The sequence below is a fragment of the Lytechinus variegatus genome, chromosome 2, assembly GCF_018143015.1.
Source record: "Lytechinus variegatus isolate NC3 chromosome 2, Lvar_3.0, whole genome shotgun sequence".
Taxonomy (NCBI): domain Eukaryota; kingdom Metazoa; phylum Echinodermata; class Echinoidea; order Temnopleuroida; family Toxopneustidae; genus Lytechinus; species Lytechinus variegatus.
Window position 1 is genome coordinate 3,208,524 of NC_054741.1, and position 24,688 is coordinate 3,233,211.

Below are 24,688 nucleotides of genomic sequence, written 5' to 3' on the forward strand. Positions count from 1 at the left end.
TGCTCAAAATAACTGCTCTGTGTCCGACCGATAAAAATTGTCAATTTCAAGTTCAACCAAGAAAAAAATCTTAACCTATATAACCAATAAATTGGGTCATATTGACAATTTTTTCATTTTAACAAAGAAAATCCTGATATTAATTTTAGCAATACTTAGAGATATAAGCCTGAGATTACATAATATTACGACTTTATTCTCAAACGGAGTTATGATATCATTAGGGCCTATAGGCCTAATTGTGTAAGTACCAGGTAATTATTAATAAATGACTAGATATCTGTAATCAAAATTCCTCTTCTTTTTTTAATCAATTTAATAAAGATGAAAGCTCGGTTTTTTTTCCACAATATCTTTTGATTTTGTTTCGAGTCTATCACCAATGTGAATATCACATCAACGTGATTATTCATGATGATGGAATTGGATACCTGGCTGAAAGCTTGTATACACCAGTCTGAACCCCTCTTTGCGAGTTGAATCATCCGTTTTCAATAAAAGGGTGATGGTATGCCCGCTTGAAATGATATCACCAATGTCGTCTGCGTCACCACACATTTTTTCACCTGCAGTTTGTTACAATCATGATACAGGGTACACATATATCAATATTCGTTTTTAAAGATGAAAATTATTAATAACCCCAATGATTCACGCATGTAAAATATAGGCAAGAGTTTGAATACAATTCTGTATATGCCCTCATTATGCTATGTATCCATCTTTTTCATGAGTTTATATATTACCCCACCGAATATCCTTATAATAGTTTATTTATATGCCAAACGCAACGTTTGATTGAGAAATTATGAACGCAATTAGGCATATACACCCTCCCTTTTCGAATGTGAGATATCTCATACCTCGATATGTTTACTTTTCGGAAAATTTTTGCATTGGTCCGCTTTTAGATATTGTCTCGAGTGTTTATCTATTTTCTTTCTCTTTCTTTTTATTAACCCTCGAAAGATCATTGAATTTTCAACATAATTCCAAATACATGTTTTGTACACAAAGTTGCAAAATAAATACAAACCATCAAAAACAATATTAATGATCAATGAACAACGACGAAAACCCTTTACAGAAATCGCGGAGCAATTATAATAATCTTGCAGTAAAAACACGCCTACATTAATTGATAAAAATTTGGGAAGAGAAACGTGTGTTACTCCGGGGAGTGACTATAAGATCAATACCCTCTTAAAATTTAATTGTTTTCAAATTTATCAGCCTTATTTATGTGCAAGTACGCTGGCTTGCCCCTCATTTATGTATTTTCATAATATGATGCAATAGTAGACTTAAATGAAGGATTATACGTCTGTATTTGAAATCAATATATAATTGTTGCAACCTTGTACTTGCAATGCCAGAGTTCCTTTTATCTAATAAACATGCTGCCCTACTATATTTATATATATTTTCAAAATATTAAAAAAACGACAATAAACTCATTTTTATTCAATTTACAAATTGATACAATCTTACCTTTTTCGAATATAGTTTGAGTAGAGTTGGCTTCCCCATCCACGTACCACAAGGCATCGTAACAGGTTCGTTCCATGTCGCCTTCGATGTCGAAATCGTCAAAAACAAGCAGCAATAATTTGTCTTCATCCGTGGTTATTGTTATCCTGCATTCAACATCGTTTGCATAAAACGGTTCTGCCTGAGAGATTAGAATGCCGGAGTGGTATACACCCGTTGATACCATTGAGTCGCACATGTCTAGCATGTAAACTGGTGGAGAGAGGAGAAAATGATCTCGATGATTACAATGACGAAACGAGGATGATGGTGATGATGATGATGGGAATGATGATGATGATGATGATGACGGTGATGATGGTAATTATGATGACGGTGATGGTGATGGTAATGATGATGATGATTACGATGATGTTGGTGGTATCAAAAGTTGAAATAAGTTTGTACTTCACCATGTTAATGTAGACAAAAAAAAAACCTCAACTTGATGGCATCCAAAACGGATATTGAACATGTAAATTATGAAATTAATAATGTCTTCTCCCATGTTAATAATGAACACTTTCTTAATTGCTGCTAGGTCGTTTTACTCACTCGCTTACACTATATTACGAGTTGCTCCACCCGCCCCCTTCCAAATGAATTCATGCGTAGACCTATTGGTACTGCCGACGAAAATGGACAATATAATTTATATAATAGGCCTAACGCTATATTATTCGAGTCACTCCGAAATCAATATGCCAAATTTGGCGCAACGCCTTTGTGCTTTCTGCACCCCCCCCCCCGCCCCCAGATCTAAGTTCTTATATAAGACCTCATCATTTTCAATAACAGAACAAATCTAATTGAAATTATACTTACTTTCATGCATTGCAGCTAAGACACACCTAAAAACACATTTGATGATTAATAATTTTGCTAACATTGAGAAGATATGTTTCTCCATGGTTATTGTAGACGATAATTACCAAAGTTTAATGTTATTCTCCAATAATGAACCAGTAATACAATTAAGATGATATTTCCTCTAGAAATCACATAAATCCCGAGAGCAGCATGCAAATATGCAGGTATACTCTTACTCTTGTTTTACAGAACTACAGACCCAATTACTTATGAAAGATATTTCGATTGAGATTCAGAGACAATTCTAGTGTTTTCAAAAGGAGGCGCCGAAGGAGACGTACACAGACTAGTATTGACATATATATGCTTTCCGATCAATTCTCAATGAGATTTTCTTTGGCATATTATTTCGATTTTTTTCAAGTAGATAAAACCGCGTATATAGGCCCCGAGTAAGCTTTTCATGGAAGAATTCTATCCACATCATCCGTGTCGTTATTGCATCTTCTCATTTCATTTTATTTTACTTAAATTCATTTACAGAAGACCAGCAAAGAAAAAAAATGTGCGTATCATATCAAGTGACGAAATTGAGAATTTTTTAAAAAATGGCTGGATTGTGGAGAAATCCTTAAAAAATAATTTTCCCCCTTGAACTGTCGTAAGTTACTCTTTTTAGAGCTTAATATATACTTCAAGTCTTTTAATTAAAATTCGGGGTTCAGCAAACGGCGTAAAATAATGAGAGCAAATGCTTGAGGGGGGCGGTGCCTATCAAAATGATATCAAAACTATAGCGATGCGAACGGCGGATATAATTTTATCTTCAAGATAAATTACGTTACATCCGCCGTTGTATCGCTATATATCTGTCAAGTTGACAGATATCGGGGCCCAAAATGTGTTCAGATTTTATTCACTTCTATGGAAGAGACACCCTTTGCGATTAAAAAGTCACCCTTTTTTAGCTTAAAAAAACGGAATCCGAAGGTAATTCGCAAGGCTGAAACATTGATAAATTATTTAGTAAGATAAAAATTATCGCTTCTTTCTGAAATGTACTAATAACTGCCCATCCCCCGCCCACACCATCATCATCATCATCATCTCACCAAAAAATCCCGATCATTACAATCATCAGCATCATCATCATAATCTCTGCAAAAAGATCACCATCATTACCATGATCAGCATCATGAAAATCATCATCATCATCATCACCATCATCTTCATCATCATCATCATCACCAGGCATCTCCATCATATCATCATCATCATCATCATCATCGTCAAAAAAACATCAACATCATCACCACCATCATCATCACCACACCATCATCATCACCACTATCAAAATCATCATCACGAGACATCTCCATCATTATCTTCTCCATCATCATAATCATCATCACCATGCATCTCCATCATCATCACCATTAAAATCATTATCTTCATCACCTTCATCAGGACATGACCATCATCATCATCATCACCACCATCACCATCATCTCCATCATCATCATCACCACACCAGCACCACCATCAACATGATTATCATCCTACTGATCAGCAACTCTAAGAACTAAATGCAAATTCATTCATCCATCATATATATTAACATGTATTACAAATAATACAAAATGTTATATCATTGATATGTGTTTATTTTCTTTTCTATTAATACAACTTTAATGCATACCTATTAAGAACATCTGAAGTAAATCAATGCATGCCCAACAAACAGACTTTCAGCATTCTTGTAAACAATTGTGAAGTGGGGAGTCAACCTTCTGTGAACAAAGGCTGACAAAACTGATGACCACGGTCACATTTCATGAAGACTCCTTATTATGACAAATGCACAATTTCTCTAACAAGTTTACCATCATGCAATCAAATCAAATGAATTCAGTAACTGTTATTGCAAATTTGTTATTACAACAGGTTTTATGAAACGGGCCCCAGAAATCAGTATGACATCCAGATTTGGTAAAGATTGTGATATGAGTTTGACCAAAATTTTCAGCAGAAGTTGGAATGTGAGAAGTCTGAAGGTACTATCTCAGGCTATCTACATTATTATTTCAGGATCAACACCCTCCCAAACTCAGGCTAAATTTACATTAGACATTAGAAAGTAGAATCATGAAGTATTAAAGGATATGTATAGTAAAGCCTCGTCATACTTCCAGATGCTAAGAATGTTGTGTCTCGTGACAAAAGAGATCATAAAATGTATCATCTGCTAGATTAAAATGGAATATATCATTATATTCAACCTCAAAATAGGCAATATCTTCATCTCCCCTGCCCTTGCATGGTGTAAAAATACATTCCAAATGCACATGTTTAGCAGCTAGGTTGAAAATGCACATAGTCCACATGTTAGACTCTCTGTATTCTATACCTGTTCATAAATTGTCCATTATTTAAATAGTTTCTTCTTTCATTATAATATCATCATCTTGGGATCTCTTCCTTGGTAATATTCTTAATCTGGTCAACGTTGTGGTCAATGGCCTTGATTAAGAAGTCCATCCACTTTCGGTCATCTATCTTAGGGTCATCAGTCGTCACCATGTGGGATGTTCGAAACGTGTTAAGAAGCTTGTGTAAAACCTCTGCCATCAGTGTAGCCTAAGTGCAAAAGTCAAAATAGAATCAGATTAACCCCCTGACTACTGATTTCTGTAATCCACACAAGCTTAGTACAGAGATCCCAGTAGGCAAAGGGTTGACTACTTAATTCTGTGATAACCAGAAGCTTGTACAGGTCATTTGGTTACAGAAATAATGAACCTAATTGCCTGTTCTATCTTGTGTTCCAATTATGTGCAAACATTAATAACAACTATTATGAAACAAGAAAAGAATGTGTTTAGTTAATAAAGATAATATTTGAAAAATAATGACAACTATAATGAAATGCACGCTTTTGTGCTGAAGTTCTACATATTGTTTTTGTTCCTTTTATATTTCAGCTGCCGTTTGCGGTAGCTTCTTGTTAACTTTAAAGATTAATTTCATACCAACAAAAAGTTGATTTGAATCAACAGATACAAATCAAACATGCATGATGTTTGGAGTTACACTTGAAGACTCATCTCCATTAGATAGTTTCCATAAGGAACCATACTAAGTTTTACATTAAAGAGATAAATTTTAAATATTTGATATTCCAGATGATAAAAACAAAAGAAATAATGGATAAGAAGCCATCAGTTCTATTTCTGCAAACCATCCATGATTTAAATTGCCATAATTTGCTCATTTAGTATTCAATTTCAATTAACTTTCCAGTGTCATGCTTCTTTATATTTTCCTTTTGAATTTAACTTTTGGTTAGGATGAACTTGAGCTCTGAATAATCAAATTTAGAAAACAGTTCAAGGAAGTAGCCAATAGAAGATGCAACTGCTGTATCTGTTAAAGCCTAGAAAATTTTCAGGGTTCTGAACAATTTTTTTCACCAAAAAATTCATGCGGATGATTCGTTTTATATACAGTGCGTCCCACCAAAAACAAAACCCAAGGTTTAGCGATGATTTATCATAATTTAGTCACAAATAAAATAGACAAATGACATATCATTGTAAAGCTTAGAATGTCGTCTTTCAGCTAGTATAACAATCAAGATTTTTCATCCATGCATGAGTGAGTAAAGAAAATTTGAAGAAAAGATAGCAAATATTTATTTGGCAAGGGGCGGGGGGTATCCAAATTTCAAAAAGAAAATCACATGCCTAAAAAGTTCAATATCTGCTCTTTAATTTGATAGCTAAATCGCAGAAAATGGTCCAAAAATAACAGAGCGATTAAGGCATGATGAATCATCTCTAAATATCAGTTTCGTTTTTTGTGAGATGCACTGTATAATAATCAATGTGCATTTTGAAATTTGTGATTGTTAGTGTAACACCAGAACACACTCACAAATGTGCATTATTTGTATATTGGAAATGGAAATAACCTTGTTTATGTCATACTTACATTTGCCCGTACTACTGTGTAATTCATGGGAGCATACAGACAGGATACTAGCTCATCTAGATTAGGACTGATCTCATCGGCTATCTCCACCACCTCGTCAAGCTCATTTATGTGCACCATCTCCACATACTTGGCATTCCTACTAATAGCATCTGTGACTTTCTGTAGAATAATAATCACATGAAAATGTCTGAATAGCTAAGTGGAGCACTGGCTTGTGTAGCCCCCAAACTATGGAATAGCTTACCCCAGGAATTCAGGAAAGCACCAACCATAAACACCTTCAAATCAAAACTCAAAACATATCTATTTCAATCTATTTCCTTCATAAGCATTTTATGAATAACTAGTCTTGTATAGCAAGGTAGGATATACATGTATACTGAAGTATTATCATTATTGTTGCTATTTATTAATATTACTATAAAGATTAAGGAGGAAATTATGTTCAAACCTGCTTCACTGACGATCTCTATGGAAGGGCCGTCTGTCTTTAGATCACAACTGAATTAACCTTTCATTGCACTCTATTAAAATAGGTGGGGGCTTCATAGTCTAGTGGTTCTAAATCTCAACATTTGATCAGAGGGTCATTGGTTTGGATCCTAGCCATGGTGTGTTTTCATTCAGCAAGAAATCCACTCATTTCTTTATTTCTTCTATATGCTTCCTTCTTTACTAATTTTTTTTGAAAATTTTATATATCTATTTTTTAATTTATTATTATTATATTTTTATTTTTTATTTTATTTTTTTATATTTTATTTACTTGTTTTTTTATTGATATATTTTTTTTTTTTTGGGGGGGGCTATTTAGTAGAATAGGGTGACATTTTGATCCCCTTAAGTTCATTACCACAGTATCATTGTCATGGAAAATACAGTTGAATCTTCAGATGTCAAATCTTTTTTGGACTACAGAAATCTGATGAAGTTGGGCAAAATCCTATTTAGAAGGTGCATAACTCACATGTTCACATTAAGGGGAGCATTTCATCAACATTCCTATTGTCAGATCTGACAACTTTCCTTGATTTTGATTAGCTGAATATCTCTGCTACTATGGTAAGTTTGGATGAAACTGGACCTGTCAAATTAAACTTTCTACAAGCTCTTTCATGAAACGCTCCCCTAGTCTGAAAAAATATCCTGACCACTTTACTTTAATACGGGAGGCTAACATAAGCAGTTTTGTACTGTGTGAAAATGTCTGAATCTTGTTTCAACTTACCTTTACACAAGCTTTACATGCACTGGCCAAGCCGAGGGCTGGATGAATGACGGCTTTGTCCTGATCTGACCATACGGCCTCATCTTCTTCATCCATACCAGGCTCTTCACCGGTCAACAGAAACTCAAAGCCTCCACTGCTTCCATTTGTGTCCTTGGCCTACAATATCAATTCAAATCAATTCAATGAATTCCTAAAATAGTTCAGGAAAACATGTCCATATGTTAAATCTGGAAAATTACTAGAAAAATCAAAATCAGCAAATAAAAGTACATGTGAAAGGTTTAATAATAAATATAAAGAAAGATTAATTAAATGCATAATAGATAAACATCAAACATTTCCCCCATGCACTTAAAAGAGTAAGACATGAATACATGCATATTAATGGAATTGAAACAAGTATTTGTCAGAACTAAACAACTAATCTTGAATGCTACATATTTGTATTTTAGACAGTCAAAAGGGGCCTAAGCTTTCGATCCTAGCAGAATCTTTGTCGGAGGCAAAATGACAAACATAAAAAGTGGAACAACCATGATATAGACCACTAACATCCAACAGCAACACTAGAAACAAGGAGACAAAAGGGGCATTAGTGAGAAGAGATGACCAATCAGGTTAATGAAGGGGAAGAAAGAAAAGGAGTAGGCAGACACAAAGGGAAGTGGGTGTAAGGCCAAAGAAAGACCTCAAGCCAAGAGGGATTAAGATGTGGGGCAAAATATTTGTATTTTGGTAAAGATGAATTGATAAGATTGTGTTTACTGTAATCACAATGTGGAATTTTATTTTCCCAAGCATTATAAACTTTGCAAAAAATAGAATTTAGACAGAATTTACATGTTTGTTGTCTAAACAGTCAACGTATTTATTTTCCAATCAGTCATCTTATAAGTACTTGCATTCAGGATAAATTGGAATAAAATTGGGATACAAGTGGGATGGAGCAAAAATTATCTTTATTTTTTTAATATTTCTCAAGCAAAGACCAAGATATGGATTAAATTCAACAGAAATAATTACAGAATTATGGAAATTATTGATCTGAGAGATTTTGTCCCGCAAAGTGAATTTTCTATAAGTTTTTCATGAGTTTTGCCTTTGATGAAATGTGAAAGTTAACGATTGGCTGATTGCAGGATTCCAGCGCAAGATGCGAGTCTGACTCTTGACAAGTGTGCCTTAATTTAATGTTTATAGACTAAATGATCAAGAGGAAGATGAAAACGTTGTTGATGGGACGATATCACTAAATACATAAGTAGCACATGGGGGTGTTTCACAAAGATTTAAGTATGACTTAGAGTCGCACTTAAATGTCTAGTTGCACGCAGTATAAAAGGCATGACAGCATTGGTCAGATCATGCCAAGAGGACGCGCACTACTGCGTACTGATCAATAAGATTGCACGTTGCATGTCATGTACGCGTCGACATTTAAGTCATACTTAAATCTTTGTGAAACATCCCCCTGGACTTGATTGGCTCAGAACAGAAAGTCATGGAAAGATCATGAAGACTGAAAGGTGTCAAGGCTGTGAGCTGAAAGGGGAGCGGGGTCCATGCTATTATCAAAAACATTAAAAATCCTTTCTCCTCACCTCATTCAACTCTTCGACAGCATCCTTGACAAGCCCTGACGTAGCTTTGAGTTCCTTCAAGACAGCTTCCTTGTTGTTCTTTGCTGATGAGTGGATGATGTCACATGATTCCCAAACTGCACCTGTAGACTGCAACTGTTCATCACTGCTGTGCAAAGGTTGGAAATTACATACTTTAATAGGGGATGTTTATTTCTTCAACTTTTAGTGATTGCTGAATTGGCATAATTTTGGGCTATTTCATTTATTTCTCAGGCCATTTATTTTGTGCGATAAACCAATATACCATAAATGCAAATATCATTGTTATGCTTTATGCAAAAATACTAATAAAAAGTAATTATTCTGAATATTCCTGAATATTGTTTGTGGCAGATCTTGGGTGATTCAAGAAGGGGTGGTTGCCACAAAGCGTGCCATTTGTGGAATTCTAGAGGTGATATAGTCCGTAATGTAGGTGAGTTTTTGTTATTTATAATGCAAAATCATTACCACGGAAACAATTAAATCATACAGTCACTATTTATTCTGTATTTAATTGTAGGAAATATGCAATATAGTCATTTGTTCCTCATGACCATGTGTCAATCAATGCTTGATTAATCTCTGAACATGTGGAGTTACTATTGTTGTAGCATATTGAGATTCAGTCAAGTGAGTTATTCAGGTTTTAAATCTGATTCAGTCCTAGACGACGAGGATGGCCAGGTTCACCAAACACTCACAGAGATCACCATCACCACTCCCTCCAGCTTTACTCTATTTGGTGCATCCTCCCTCAACCTAACTCTCCTCCACCACTTGATTCTTCCATGTCTTCTTCTGTTGCCCCCTTCCCCTCTGACCAGCCACCTCAAAATCAAGCAGCCCTCAAAACATGATCAGTATCCCTCCTCAACATGCCCATACCAATGTACTCTGTTTGCCTTCACCATCTGATCCAATATCTCTTTCACACCCAACATTAGCATAAATACGAATAGCCTTCTTCCTTTTTCATCAGCTTCACACCACAAATTACTCTCACCATTGCTCCATCAGTCCTTTTCAAAATCCCCATCTTGTTTTCACTCAATCACCACGTTTTGCTCACAAACAATATTGCTGATTTGTTTAACAAATTTTCGACATTACTCCTATTTGTTTAAGATCAGTATGCTCGATCTGTAATGAAAATCATAAGATCAGTCTGCTCGATCTGTATGAAAATCATAATTCATAAGTCAGAAAAAATTCCAGTTCATCGTGGTTGAGTCGCTGCCCGGAAAGCAGTAGATGGCAGGTTCGAATCCCGCTGGTTCCAATTTTTTCTGACTTATGAATTATGATTTTCATACAGATCGAGCAGACTGATCTTATGATTTTCATTACAGATCGAGCATACTGATCTTAAACAAATAGGAGTAATGTCGAAAATTTGTTAACAAATTATAATCTCCTCCTATAAAAAGCCTCTTAATTTACTAATATTGCTGATGTTCCTATAAACTAATCTTTTCATCTTCAAAGGAAACCTCTTCCAATCTAACAACCCTCCTCATTCCCTAAACTTCACCCATCCAAATCATACCCGTGCTTCTCAGATTATTACATATGCCCTTCGCAAGCATGATTAAGTGATTAACTCAATCACAAAGAATCAAATGTCACAAGATTGTTTAATTCCTTCTCATTTTCAACTAATTGGTCTTTCGTCTGTCATTTTGTGACTTTTGATTTAGAAACCGATTGATGTCAGGGGCTAAAGCATTTTTGTGATTGAACCAATCTCTTAATTAATTACATGTGCTTCGTAAAGATTACTGAACCAACCTTGAGTAAAAATGTTGTTCATTTTGACTGATTAGAATTTGTGGAGTGCCCTTGTAAAAGTTTGGAACCCAGATTACATTCTTTTACCTTGAACTGTTATGAAGATTAATCACTTACCTCTTGTAACCTGACCTCTTGATGCTCTCAGCAAGTTCTTTGATGCTCTCTACGACACCAGCTACCATGTTTCTTGTACACTTTCTTAATGCAACCCCTGAAATGAAAACAGAGATAGAGAATGAGAAATTTCAAGGAGTTCACATTTCATACTTACGTTTCTTCTTGTTTTTGAAAGCCTGATTAATGAATGTGAACAGATGATCTACAGAAATAAATGATCAGCATACATGTTCATATGGTTCTAGAGGAACTGTACTCATAAGGTTGAACAGTGGTCCAATTTCAGAGACAAAGGATATGAAAAGTAAAAGTAGCTGCAGGATAACTGATATAATGATCAAAAGAGGTCTAATATTGTCTAAATTTGACCCTTATGTGAGATATTTGACATTCCACTCAAGTAATCTAGTGACTCTCTAGTAATCAAAATTTGGTAATCCCATTCTACGCAACACTCAAATATTTCTGCGGGGTGTTCCCCCGTATTGAAATGTAACATGGATCGTGAACCTTACCTACATGTACATATATTGTATGAGACCCATGTAATAGGCTGCTTGTATTTTAAATATTTTTGCCTTTCTGAATCAATTTAGCTCAAACACACGGTGCCTGCCTTCTCGAATGGATTTCTTTTACATAAGGAAGAATTATTTGCTTCTAATGGTCATGTGAGTGCAATAAAGATTTTGACTCAATCCAAGCATATGATATACATGAGGGTGATGGGTACTTTTGCCCTCATGGCAGCCCAAATCACCCTAAATTCCTTAAATATACTCCTCTGGGGAGACCATCATTTCTAGAATTGACCTAAGATCTATTACAAAACATATTCAGAAAATCAATATTGTACATATAGTATAATAACAATATTTGCATTTACTGCATAATCGCTCATTGCATTAAGAAATAGCCCTTGAAATAGAAGAAATTTTTAAAAATCAGCCATTGCCCCAATGAGAGAAAGAGCAAATGAAAACAATTTCCTGCGCTACTAAATCCTGATCTCCAAACTCACCTTGTTCTTTTGGAAGTCCATAGTATAGAGACACCAATGCAATAGTCTTCATCTCTACAGAGCTAAGTAAGGATTGGCATTCATCGAGGCTGGGAACAGGTGGTTTGCTAAAACACATGGCTAGTTTAGTAGCCTCAAACGACATTGCCTTGAATACAGTCTCTAGAGGAGTAAAATTAAATAATCATTAAACTGAGAAGTCAATTGGGAAAGTAGGCATATTCTGGAGCTTGCTCGGTTTAGGTTTGATACAAGAATAATCTATGCTTAGTGCCAGGATCCACTGCCCAGTCTTTTGAAGTAGAGTGATGAGATATCAATCAAGAAGCTTTTATATGGAATAACAATTAAAAGAAACACTTGCAGACCAGGGGCCCGTTGCAGAAAGAGTTACGTTTAAACACAAGCCCAAATATCAATCGCAAGTCCCAAATGCGCGCTGTTGATTGCTTGAAAATGAAGTTGCGCAGATTTTTAGAGTTGCAATCGATTATAACTCTTTCTGCAACGGGGACCAGATGTGAATTGTGTTACATAATCAGTGTCAGTATATCTGAAAGTGAGGGAAATTTACACCTAGACAACCATGAGACTTTAAAAAGTATAGAATTTAGAGTAAATTAAAGCTTTGAAAACTCAACATACAGTAACAAAGTGGTTCACGAAAAACGAGTCTCACCTGATTTTGCGATCAATAAAATATTCAATGATCTTTTGATCCCTTGATGACTTTTGACCTCTTATCATCATCAAGAACATATGTGTAGTATTACTCAAAGATCATTTGTACAGGGTACAAACATATTCTAGAAGGGTCCATGGTATAAACACAATTGATGCAGATATAAAGAAATGTGAGTTGAATAAGTCGAATAAACACTTTAAAAAGGATGGATATGACCTCATATCATTTGACCTTTTGACTCCTAGATGACCTTTGACCCCTTCATCCTCATGAAAACAAATATGGTATTACCCAAGGATCATTTGTACCAAGTGTGAACAAAGCTGATGCAGAAATAAAGAAATGAGAGCAATTTAAACAAAACCTTGACATTTTGACCCTCAAATGACCTTTGACCCTATCATCGCAAATATCTCACATGTGGCATTGCCCAATTATCATATGAACCAAGTGTGATCAAAATTGATGCAGAGATGAAAAATTAGAAAAAGTTGCACAAAAGCATTTTTTTAAAAGATGGACATGACCTTATATCATTTGATCTTTTGACCCCTAGAGGTCCCCATAATCCTCACGCACACACATGTAGTATTACCCAAGGATCACATGTACCAAGTGTGAACATAATTGATGCAGAAAGTTGAACAAAAACTTACACATTTTAACAGAGCAAGAGACTAACAGACCAATGGACCAACAGGAAAAGTGATTGCTCGGTCTCTGCCAAAATTTGTTCAGGCGATACAAAAATGACCCTAGGTTGTTTGAATTTGTCCTGTCCAAATTTTTAACACATTCGTATGACAGGTTTGCATGATGGACAAATTAAATGTGCAAATAGCCTTTTCCAATTCTGTAAGGCTTTGTTTCCCCATAATTTTTTAATTAACTTTCCCTTCATAGTCAGAAAAGCACTATTAAAGTAGTGTAAAAAAACACAGGCAAGCCTGACATTCTCGAGTTCCAGGGAATGCAGACAAGCTAGACTCTGATATTAAAAGGTAGATCAATAATTGAGAAATTGCCTGAATTGTTTCTCTTACTATATTTAGATCATCTTATTATACTACAGATATTTTGAGTGTTAATTGCGTTGGAATTAATGTTATGGTTGTCAGTTTATTTTATTTTCCTTGAGTCAAACACATTTACAGTTAAACCTAAAGTGCTTATCACTATGAAAATATTTAAGTAGGAACGAAGGCTTACACAGTTTATCCTGAGTGATTCAAATGGAGAGAAGTACTACTAAAGAATTTAAACCTGCAATACAGTACCAAAGAAATGACATCACAAGAAACATTTTTTTTTACATTTCAGCATTTTAATACCATATCTAAAAAACACCCACAGCCCAAATTTGGAGGGGAATCGGGCCAGGGAATGTAAATTGGCTTAGTTCCAAACAGTTGTGTACCAAGTCATACCTTGGAGCACCATGACCCGATTACCACAAAAGTTGGTGCGCAAACGTTTTTCATATATGGTATCAAAAAAGCAAAAATGCAATAAATAAATCTTGATAGCGTCACACTTTGGTACCCTATAGCCAGATGACATCAAATATCAAGCTTGATCTACAGTTCTTCAGCTAATTAACATACCCATTTTGATCCAATATTCAGACAAATTAAATTCTGCAGCATCCCTAGAAGGCACATCCTCTGAATTGGATGAAAACAATGAAACAAATTTGAAAGTTAACTGAAACATTATATAATGAAGGAAGTGAACATAATTATCATCGATAGATTCTTCATGGGGAAAAATTAAGAGAATGAAGAGTTTAATTTGACTCTCACAAGTGAAATATGAAGGTAATCTAATCAGAACAAAGCAGATCTTTAAGTATCCACAGTTAAATTTCAACCTGCAATCATTGAAAATGGGGTAAATTACAATTTTTTTCTGGTTAAAAACTGAGGAAGTAGTTTGATGCGCAAGATTTGCAACAGACCTACCGACCAACCTTCTATTGTGAGGAAAAGAAGTATCTTCATCCTTTCCCTATTTACATAATGTCAAGGAAAAGGGATATAAATCCCTTTCAAACTTCTCTTTACCTGTTAATTTGTCGACAACAAGTTGCAGATTTTCCACAAAACTTTTGAAGATTTCATCTCTGGTTCTTGGATGAGCTGCCATCTGTCTTACTCTCTGTTGAATCTGTATAGGCAATGAACTGAATTATGATGATCCTCTACTTAGAACCTTACAAGAAATATATACATATTTTCAAATTTAGAACATATAAATCGCATAAAAGACTTCCACAATATGTAAAAATAGGCATAAGTCTGCTCCCCACTAATATTAAAATTTGGAATTTTATTAGAATATTGTCGCAATAAACTTGGAAACCATAATGTTATGAACAGATTTCTAGTTTATTTGTTAAAATTATGTTGGGTTCAATTCAATTTATCATTGTGGTACTGGTACATTAAGTTGTAACTGAACTGCTCAAAAGCTTCAGTGTCTGTTTTGTTTGTTGACTACTAACAAAGAGGGCAAGTTAATGACGTAAACATTGGTGTAAGTTACTTACATTCCATCTTCTAATAATAATTTTTTGAGGTTGTTTGATGTACATTGTTTTAAAAATGTAATCAATAACTATTGTATTTATGTTGGAAATTAAGTTCTACCCCATTTACATGATTTAGGGCTTGAACTTACAGGGAAAGTAGAAATCTGGGGGACGACGTTACAGATACGTGCATTGCGTAACGTTGGGGAAGAAAAATAAGAAACAAGATGGTAGCGTAAACATCGGGCAAGTCTCTCCCATCTTTTCATATTTTTCTCATTTTTTTAATGATTTCTTGTTTAAAAATAAAACCGATAGCGTAGAAATGTCGGAAATGAAGTTGTATCCCACGTAGGCCTACATGATTTCAGGTTAGGCCTAGATCTTTTTTTTTTTAAGGAAAGTAGAAATCTCGGGGGTGAAAGTTTCAGGTTGTGGGCACTCCTAGTACCAATGAGGTCCAAACATTAACATGTATGGACCTCATAGGCGACATTACCCAAAATTATGGGTTAGACAATTCAGTTCTGATTTCAAACCCAAGACTTTGGTAAATGTACGCCTTAATACATATTGGAGTTATGCGATATGACTTTCATTTGGTGGGAAGACTTTCAATACTTAAAAAAATGAGTTGAAATTAAAATGAATTACTATTAAACTTACATTTCAGGCCCTTTTTGTTGATTTTCGGTGAGCGTTCCACACAGCTGCGACGAGTGATCAACTCCGAAGTGATACGCGAACTGGTCAGCTGATCGGTAGATTATCTTTTTGTCAGACGTTCATAATTTATGTAAAGCGTATCAATCTTCAGTATCTTGATTTCAAAGTATCAGTATTGCAGATAAATGTCATTATTGATTGGAATCAGTGGCGGATCGGGGGGGGGGGGGGTGAGCATTTCTGCCCGATCCCCCTATTGAGATTTGTAGTAAATATTTTGGAATTAAATACGTTGTTCATACTAGTTATGCGACCCCTCCCTTATGATGATCACAGCATTATTTGTAATGGGGATATTTCGTTCATATTCTTGTCTCTTCTTTCTCTTTTTAGCCTTTTTTTGCTTGTAAACTCTTTTTTCCTTTTTTTTTGGGGGGGGGCTCGCCAAATTTTACGTGGGTCAAAATTACCTTCATTTTTTTAGTGGCAATCATTTTTTCATTTGTCCAGTTCTACGCGAGACAAAATTACCTTCGATCATTATTATAGTTAAAAACTTTTTTTATTTTTTATTAATTTTTTTTTTGGGGGGGGTTGCCAAATATCACGCGAACGTTTTTCAGCTTTTACTGTTTTATTCGACTTATAATCAAATATTAAATGGGGCTTACCACAGTTTTTTTAAAGTCAATTCATAAAAATATTCCTCCTCGGGATTTGAGCTTTCTTTCATGAAATATCAATTTTTTTCATGATTACCAAAAATACTTAAAATTTTTTATCGGTGTATGCCTATAAAGCTTTAGCTCATGCGTTGCGCCTGCCATATTTTAATGCTGATCAACTTTATGCTTTTAATGAATTCCTAAAAACAATAAATTCTCAGATCATCAATTTTGTCGCAATCGAATAATTCGATTGCGTCTCTCTATCAGTTTTGAATATTCATAAAAAATATCAGCTTGTGCTTTTTGCTCATAATATTTTGATTAGTAAATTCTTCTCTTATATAATCGAGTCGGATAGATAGATAGATAACTAGAGAGAGAGAGAGTTGGGGGGGTCCCTCAGCTACTTGTCCTCGCTTATTTGTTATTATGCTCATGTTGTGAGAGCTTTGTGTTTTCATATTTTTTTCTTTTTCAACCTTTTTATTGTCTCGGAGCTTCCCTCTATTTCTTTACACTATATGATGTAGTCCTTTTTACCTCATTGTTTCAATCATTGGCGGCAGAAGCCCCAAATTTTAGGAGGGGACAACCCAAAAAATTTTGACAAGCAAAAAAAAAAAGGCTCTCAACCCAAACATTTTAGGGGGGGGACGTAGGAAAATAAATTGACAAGCAAAAAAAAAAAAAAAAAAGGTCAACAACAAATTTAGGGGGGAACGTCCCCGCTTCCGCCGCCTATGGTTTCAATTCTTTTTTTGTTCTCATTTCAATGAAAACATCATTATTAAACTGACGTAGAAGACTTTATTACGAAATTTTGACATTGTTTTGTTTCATTTGTTTGGCTTTCTTTTTTTCTTCTCCTCATCTTCTTTTTCTTCTTACTTTTTCCCTTTCCTTATTTTCTCTTTTATTTCATTTTATGAGGTATCCGCCAATTATACAACACCAAGCATATAGAGGCGGATAATCAGTGAGGGAGCATGACGGTGTGCCGCTCTAAAAAAAAAGGAGGAATATTGGAAGAAAAAAAAAGAAGGGATGGGGAAAAAATAAAGAAAAAAAAAAGATGATGATGGCAATGATGATGATGAAAATTATCTTGGTGATGATGATGGTTGTGGTGACGGTTGTGGTGATGATGGTGATGCTAATGATAGTGGTGATGATGATGATGACGAGATGTAATTTTGTTATTTTGTCTTTGAAAAAATTAAGTAGTGCAAAGTTGAATTCATTTAAAGTTTATTATGAAAATAGCAGAAAAAAATTGGTATGCGTTCGAGGAAAATCCATCCCCCACCAATTTTTTTCAAAGGTAAGATTTTTTTTTTGTGACGGCGTAGGCCTTTGCAAGCAGCTATTATTATGGTAAAAAAGTAAATGAAATGTCAAGAAATACATGATAATGATTTTTATGGTACATTTAGTATATCAATTCATACTTGTTATCAAAAAGAAAAAAGTGGGTCGTTACGGACCATTAAAAATGGGAAATTTGGGCATTTTATATTTAGGATAGAGCAACTGCTCATTATAGACGTCACAATAAATCAAGCATTCTAAATTCTATCAACTCCATTTTTTGTCAAATAACACCTTCATCGATATTTTGAAATGATTTTTCTCATATTTTCATCATCTTTTTATCAGGGTGAAATTCCCCTTTAATTCACAAAACAGATTCGCAAACAATATCAAGAGTAGTGGGAGGCAAGGGTGGAAATCTAAGGTAGGGGACCAGGGGCTGGAAAACAGGCAAAAAAAAAACAAACAAACAAACTAACAAAAAAAATCAAAAAGGTTTATCACCCCCAAAAGAAGGTTGTCTCGTCCAAAATACATGTTTTACTTCGATTTAAATGATGTAGGCCTATTTCTTTCCATCATATATAAAAGAACAAAAATAGTAGGGGGACATTTGATAATGTGCCCCTACTATTTTGGGTTAGGGGGAAGTGTCCCCCTGGGATTTGCGCCCATGTGGGTGGGGGGTGTTGCACCTCCTTTCGGAATCATTATGGAACAGTGTGAATAGTCGCTGTGATTTCGATCTCATACCTATAAAAAAAAATAGAACAGAAGAACGCCTTGACCACAGGCCAAAATGCCTAACAATTTTTCCGCGGCATTAGCGACTCTCGTAAGGGGCGCTCCATTTATAAATAAAGTTGCATGTGTAGCTGTCTATGGCGACAGAATTTATCGCAGAATTGAAGCCAGAAGCGTGGGAATTTTCAAGAAAATTCAAGAAAAGAACCGGTGAGTACCGATTTAACAGTACTAATGTAATTAGTAACATGTATTGAATTATAAGAATATTCAATTTTTCGTGAAACAAAGCTTAGTTCTAAGCTAGGGCGGCCCAAATGCGCGTGAGTGGAGTCCCAGTTTCTTAACACGGGTAAGTATTGCGGTGTCGCCTAGAGTGGTTGTGGGTACTGGTGCATGCAGATGAATGGGAAGAAATTCCTGGCTTCGTTCATGGACAGAGTAAGCATATGTTAGCAAATAATTTTTACTCTCTAGGACCAGAAGCCTCCTGGCTATGCTGCCCTCCTCGTACATGCATAGCCTATGCATGTACGAGGAGAAATGAAAAAAAAAGTATAAAAACTCCTTGAACTGACGACTGCCAGCTCAGCTCGCTGTCTAGTCTCCAATCTCGCCTACAGGCTACAATACATTTGTCCTGAGTAATGGAATTGGAATAGGTAGTGAACAGAAGGGAGCACCAAAATTGCACAATAGTTGTGCACATAAAATTTAGATTGCCCACCCAATTAGTATTACGTTGCATGCTGATTGCGCAATTCGCCTGCGGCTGCGGGCACTTAGTTTTGCCTTTAGTTTAGGCCTACGCAGAATTCAGCGTGTGGGACACCTCTCGGCTCTTGTCGTAGACACAGATTTAGATCTATACCGTATCGAAAACTTATTATACTGCAGGCAAATGAGCTACGATTTTTAGTAGAACTACATATTCAGAATAAAATACCTGTACTTACTACAAATTGTTTGTAAAGGAAGATTAAAACAACTTTTTGCTAATTGGAAAATATGAAAGAAGAGAGCTAGGGCAGGAGATTCACCCGAGACCCATACATACATCCAAAACTTCTGGCACTAAATGGCTGAAAGTATCAAGAATTTCAGTCCGAAATGTGTATGGTATCACTAAAGAGGTGATATCGTATGATCACCGCTAACTCTAGCCCCCCCCCCCCCCCACCAAAAAATGACAACTTTTCTATTTCTCTTCCTAAACTCGAGATGAACTGGTCGATGTTCCATTCTGAAAAAAGACAATATAATTATTGGAATTCATTGATATCTAATAAGCCTTATGAGAGCGCGAAATCTTTTGATATTAGACCTGAAATTCGTCTGGATACTTTAAGCACTTTTTTTTTACTATGATGCATGGGTACATATATTTTTTAACAATGCGAGCACAAATCGCGAGCAGAAATTTATGATAAAGCTGTCATGAAAAGGGGAAATTTTAAATCGTTTTTAAAAATCAACTTCGAGTTTATATACGTAACTCACCTTGATCCGCTATGAAAAAGGCGTTTCCCATTTTCTCGTTTATTCATTGGCAAAAAAATGCCTATGTATTGAAATTCCTGCGTGAATGTACCTTAAGAAAAGTTTTGATTATGGATGGAATAATTTCCACACAGAGCGCAGGGAAAAATCATAATTTGTTTTGCACTTAGTGTAAAAAACAAATTTTATTCTGTATATTTTATTAATTTGCTGATTTCTGTGTAACTTTATATAGTTTGATTTTTTTCTTCACCTATTATTGGGGATCGAGGCAAACGCTATGCATTGGTGGAGCGATATTGCCTGTAGCAAGACACCTAGTCTACAACTGTAGACCCACATCTGCAGTGTGTGTATCACAGCTGATTCAAAGAGTCCGCAAAGCAGACTAGGTCTACTTTGCTCGCCCTTTTTCGCAAACCAGCTGCAGATCCCGCTTCACGAGCCATTCAGAGTCTGCATAGCAGACTACAAGACACCCATCCTTTTCATGATTAATGATTTCATGAAAAAGTGAATAGAAAGTTCAAACTTTAAAAAGCTCGCACTTAACATTAATTAATTACTGGATTGTTCTCTACTAAAAGCGATCACTACGTGTCATTTTTTTCAGATCAACATATCAAGAATTTTAGCTCGCACTTCACACTTGCATCAATGATTGTTCATTTAGAAAAACATTCTGATCCAGGCGCGCCGGAACACTTTCAGTTTTGGGGGGGGCAAAATCCCGAAGGGGGCACAATATTTTTGACAGCGTGAGATACCGAAGCAATCGAGCGGGAGAGGCTGTGGGACACCCCCCCCCCCCACGGTATAGGACTTTGTGTAAAAATGGAGTATAAAAGTTGCGTTTCTAAGAGCATTCAAAAATAAATTTCTTGAGAATTAAACAGTATTGGAGTTCCTTTTGCTCCTTCTGTTTCCCCCTCTTCTGACCCAGACTGGTGTTTCTTCATGATCAGGGTCGCAGTGCCAGCAAATTACGAGCCTTACTGCACATGAAATTGTTTCAAACCAATGTAATATAGGCCTTTGACCGTACGCGGCCGGGGGCCGCCGATCGAGAGGGCAAAATTCACCAAAATTGTGCACGAAATCCTTCAATTTTATTCTAGAAAATGCAAAAGCTCCCCATCACAAGCCCCCTCGCTCTTAAGTTTCTTCGAAAATTTAGGTCTTGCAGCCCCACCCACTCCCGGATTTTTTTTTTTTTGCAAACGTCCATGAATAACAAAAGCTGGGATGAACCAGAGCTAGCTGCCATCTCGATCTGATTAGTAACAGGTAATGGGAAGAAGTTTTGGAATCTAAAATACATTAGTGCTATATCATATGAGCTGAAATAGTATCAGACAAAACGCTTTCCAATCATGCCAATGAAAAGGAATAGAGGAAAATACGGGGCTGTGAAAATATCTTAAGATTTTTTTTTTATAGTTGAGCAGTACTGTAACGCTTATTTTTTCTTTTATATTTTTTATTTACATTTTTATTCATATCTCGGATAATATGAGTCCGGTTAAGAAGACACTTTCACAGATGATTTTATTTTTTTCATGTCTAAACATTATCTCTAAGTTGCTTTCGAGTGGGATTCATCATTTTCACAACATGAATTATAATCCTCTACACATGATTATTCTGTGTATAATTTTCTGAAAACATGTCTATATTGAGTTGAAATGACCTTGGTATTTTCTTTAGGGCACTGTCTTGTTATCACTGTATCAACTCAATTTATATTGAGTTGAAAATGAAATAATTGAAACAAGTTTCTCGAGATGTTATGGTTTCTGGGCTTGACAGCTATGACATAGATCTCGGGGGGGGGGGGGGGCTCTTCCATTCACGAGTGGATACCTTGCGCGACCATGGGGTCTCGAAAAGCACCCTAAACACGTAACAAAACGATACTCTTAGTAAATATTCCCTGAAATGAACCCCTAAACAAGTACAGGAATGTTTTATTGTTACGGGTCCTTCGGTCGTCTGCTTTACCTTATTTGGTTTAGTACGACCCCCACCTTCTAAACCTTGCGCAAATCGGACTCTAAACACGAAGTGTTGGGGCAAAAAGGACATCCTTTATAGAACATTTTAATTTTGTTTTATCATCCCCACAAATTCGACCCAAAACACGTAATTTTCCTAGCGAAATAGATACCCTTTTTTCATTATTTTTGTGTTTTTGACACCCTTATCACGTTACGTACGTAACGTGCCATATCGTGAAAAAGACATCCTTTTTACGTGTTTTTTTTGTGGTCGCGCATGGTATCCACTCGTCAATGTAAATGCCCCCCCGGCCCCCCCCCCGGCATAGATTCCATTATGTTGCTCGAATAACTAGTGTTCACGCGCGTTAGTGATATCGGGTCCGGTCTGAGCGTTTCTGGGCGACCGCGCGTTTGTTAGACGACACAGCCAGCATCATAGAGTTATAAACCTAATCATTGGTGGACCACTATCAATTTTCTATTCGCTTTTAGTCTGAAATGTATTCATTAAAAGGTTGAACGTTATCACACTGTAATGGAAAAGGAGCTTATCAAAGGTATTTTTCACAGAGGAACCCTGTTCGTCAAAAGACGCGAGGCTTACTATGATAATGTATTTGCCCCGTTAGGGGCAAAATTTTTTCATTTTTGACAATGGAAATGACAACTATCAGGCAGAAAAGTGCCTTCGTTTACTTTTGTCCTTAAATAATTTATCATTTTTCTACTTTCAGGGGGGCACAATTGGGGGGGCAAAATCTCGTTTTGCCCCCCCAAATTTTATTTGGGGGGGCAAGTGCCCCCCCCCGCTTCCAGCGCCCTTGTTCTGATCATAGTACTAAAAATGCTTAAAATTTGATGCTTTCAGGCCAGCTTAAAAAACTTAACCCCGCGCTTCGCGCTCGCATACTTGGAGATATGTATCATCCACATGAGTCACTGCAAACAGTCATAGACAGGTCCCTTTTCATGTTTTGGGCTCAGTATATCTATATACAGATGTCAGCTCACGTCTCTCGATCGCATAAAAATTTAATGTGTTTTTTACTATCATTGATACAAAAAAGGCTTAGAATGTTAAGTTTTCATGTCAGAATATTAAACATATTCATTGTTTTCGCATTATTTGGTTGGTGAGACAAGTACCTTCTCCATAAGTCACTGCAAACAGTCCTAAACAATTTTCGGATTCAAGTCTCAGCTCGCGCTTCGCGCCTGCATTAATTGTTCAGTAGATACCCATTGATCACTAGTACCAAAATATGTGGAGCATACTGTCAGAATACATAAAAATATAAAAAATGAGCTTGTCTTGATTGCATATAATGCGGCCGATTTGGGGAAAATGGGAGCATGTAGATGAAAAAGTTTTCTAACCACCCCTTCCCCCTGTATTTACGAAGGCTAGATATGTCCCGGGGAGATAAGGTTCACTCTTTATAATTCGGAACCCGCTCAAAGAAAATCCAAGCTACGGCCCTGATTTAGGATACATGAGAAATGGAGTTCAACGAATTTAACTTACATTATATATAGCTGTAATAAAATCTAATAGGCCTATTTGAAAGAAAGGTTCTATCTATTAAAGTGATGATCTTTTTAAGTTTCTCTGTACAATATCGTTTTATTTATGTCAAAAGAATTTAAGCATTAACCATTTTTTAAATAATTTTTTTTTATTATTCTGAAGGGCACAACCCAGTTGTTGTGTGTCCGCGGACGATCAACGTCATTTGGAGAAAAATACAAGCGAAATTTCATAATTTTTTAATATAAAATGTTAGGAAATATTACAAAAACAAAATAGAAGATGATTACAACTATTGAATTCATATTTAAGTGTAATCCATAGACAAAAAAAAGAAGTCTTCAAAATATAAAATGTCCAGACACCCACCCATAGGCGGCGGAAGCGGGGGGACGTCTCCCCCCTAAATTTGAGGAGGGGGGGGGACGGTCCCCCCCCTAAATTTTTTGATTTTTTGTTGATGACCTTTTTTTTTTTTTTTTTTTTTGCTTGTCAATTTATTTTCCTACGTCCCCCCTAAAATTTTTGGGTTGAGAACCTTTATTTTTTTTTGCTTGTCAAAAAATTTTTGGTTGTCCCCTCCTAAAATTTTTTGCTTCCGCCGCCAATGCACCCACCCCATCCTACTTTTTTTAAAAAAACAAGTGCACACCTAGTTACCAGTAATGCACATAGCATTTCCATTTATTTAAAAGCAGGATAAAAGAGCATTGTAGATTAGATGCCTTGCTCACGGGCATAGGTGCCGCGGCCGGGGGGGTGGCGGGGGCGGGGATCGAACCCCGGACTTTCTAAGTATAGCCAGGCGCCTTAGACCACTCGGCCACGGCACCTCTACTATAATTGACACCTGTCGATATCTTCAGGCCTATATCTCGAGCTCCAGCAAGAGAGATATCAGTGCAGTGAGCATGCAAAGCTACATACGGTAGGTACGC

The 24,688-nt window shown here is 36.0% G+C and overlaps 1 protein-coding gene across 3 annotated transcripts; it reads right to left on the bottom strand.

Moving 5' to 3' along the window:
- Positions 1-4,733: 4,733 nt before the first annotated feature.
- Positions 4,734-24,610, bottom strand: LOC121407077 (cyclin-D1-binding protein 1 homolog). 3 transcript variants are annotated; one of them, XM_041598000.1, is made up of 9 exons: positions 24,601-24,610; positions 14,867-14,969; positions 14,408-14,467; positions 12,119-12,280; positions 11,095-11,191; positions 9,166-9,313; positions 7,562-7,720; positions 6,331-6,492; positions 4,734-4,977 (listed from the first exon to the last, which is right to left on the bottom strand). In XM_041598000.1, exons 2-9 carry the CDS (start codon positions 14,946-14,948, stop codon positions 4,801-4,803), a joined length of 1,047 nt encoding a protein of 348 aa, XP_041453934.1. In that variant the 5' UTR covers positions 14,949-14,969; positions 24,601-24,610; the 3' UTR covers positions 4,734-4,800. The 3 variants fall into 3 exon arrangements, with proteins under 3 accessions (XP_041453934.1, XP_041453935.1, XP_041453933.1); XM_041598001.1 differs by lacking the exon at positions 24,601-24,610 and adding an exon at positions 19,679-19,771 and having other exon boundaries at positions 9,166-9,310; XM_041597999.1 differs by lacking the exon at positions 24,601-24,610 and adding an exon at positions 19,679-19,771.
- Positions 24,611-24,688: the final 78 nt, after the last annotated feature.

Coding starts and splice junctions, on each gene's coding strand:
- LOC121407077 (XM_041598000.1), bottom strand. CDS start 14,948: ATGGCAGCTCATCCAAGAACCAGAGATGAAATCTTCAAAAGTTTTGTG. Junction 11,192..12,118: donor TGGACTTCCAAAAGAACAAG/GTGAGTTTGGAG, acceptor TTTTCATTTCAG/GGGTTGCATTAAGAAAGTGT. Junction 9,314..11,094: donor AAGAGGTCAGGTTACAAGAG/GTAAGTGATTAA, acceptor ACCTTTGCACAG/CAGTGATGAACAGTTGCAGT.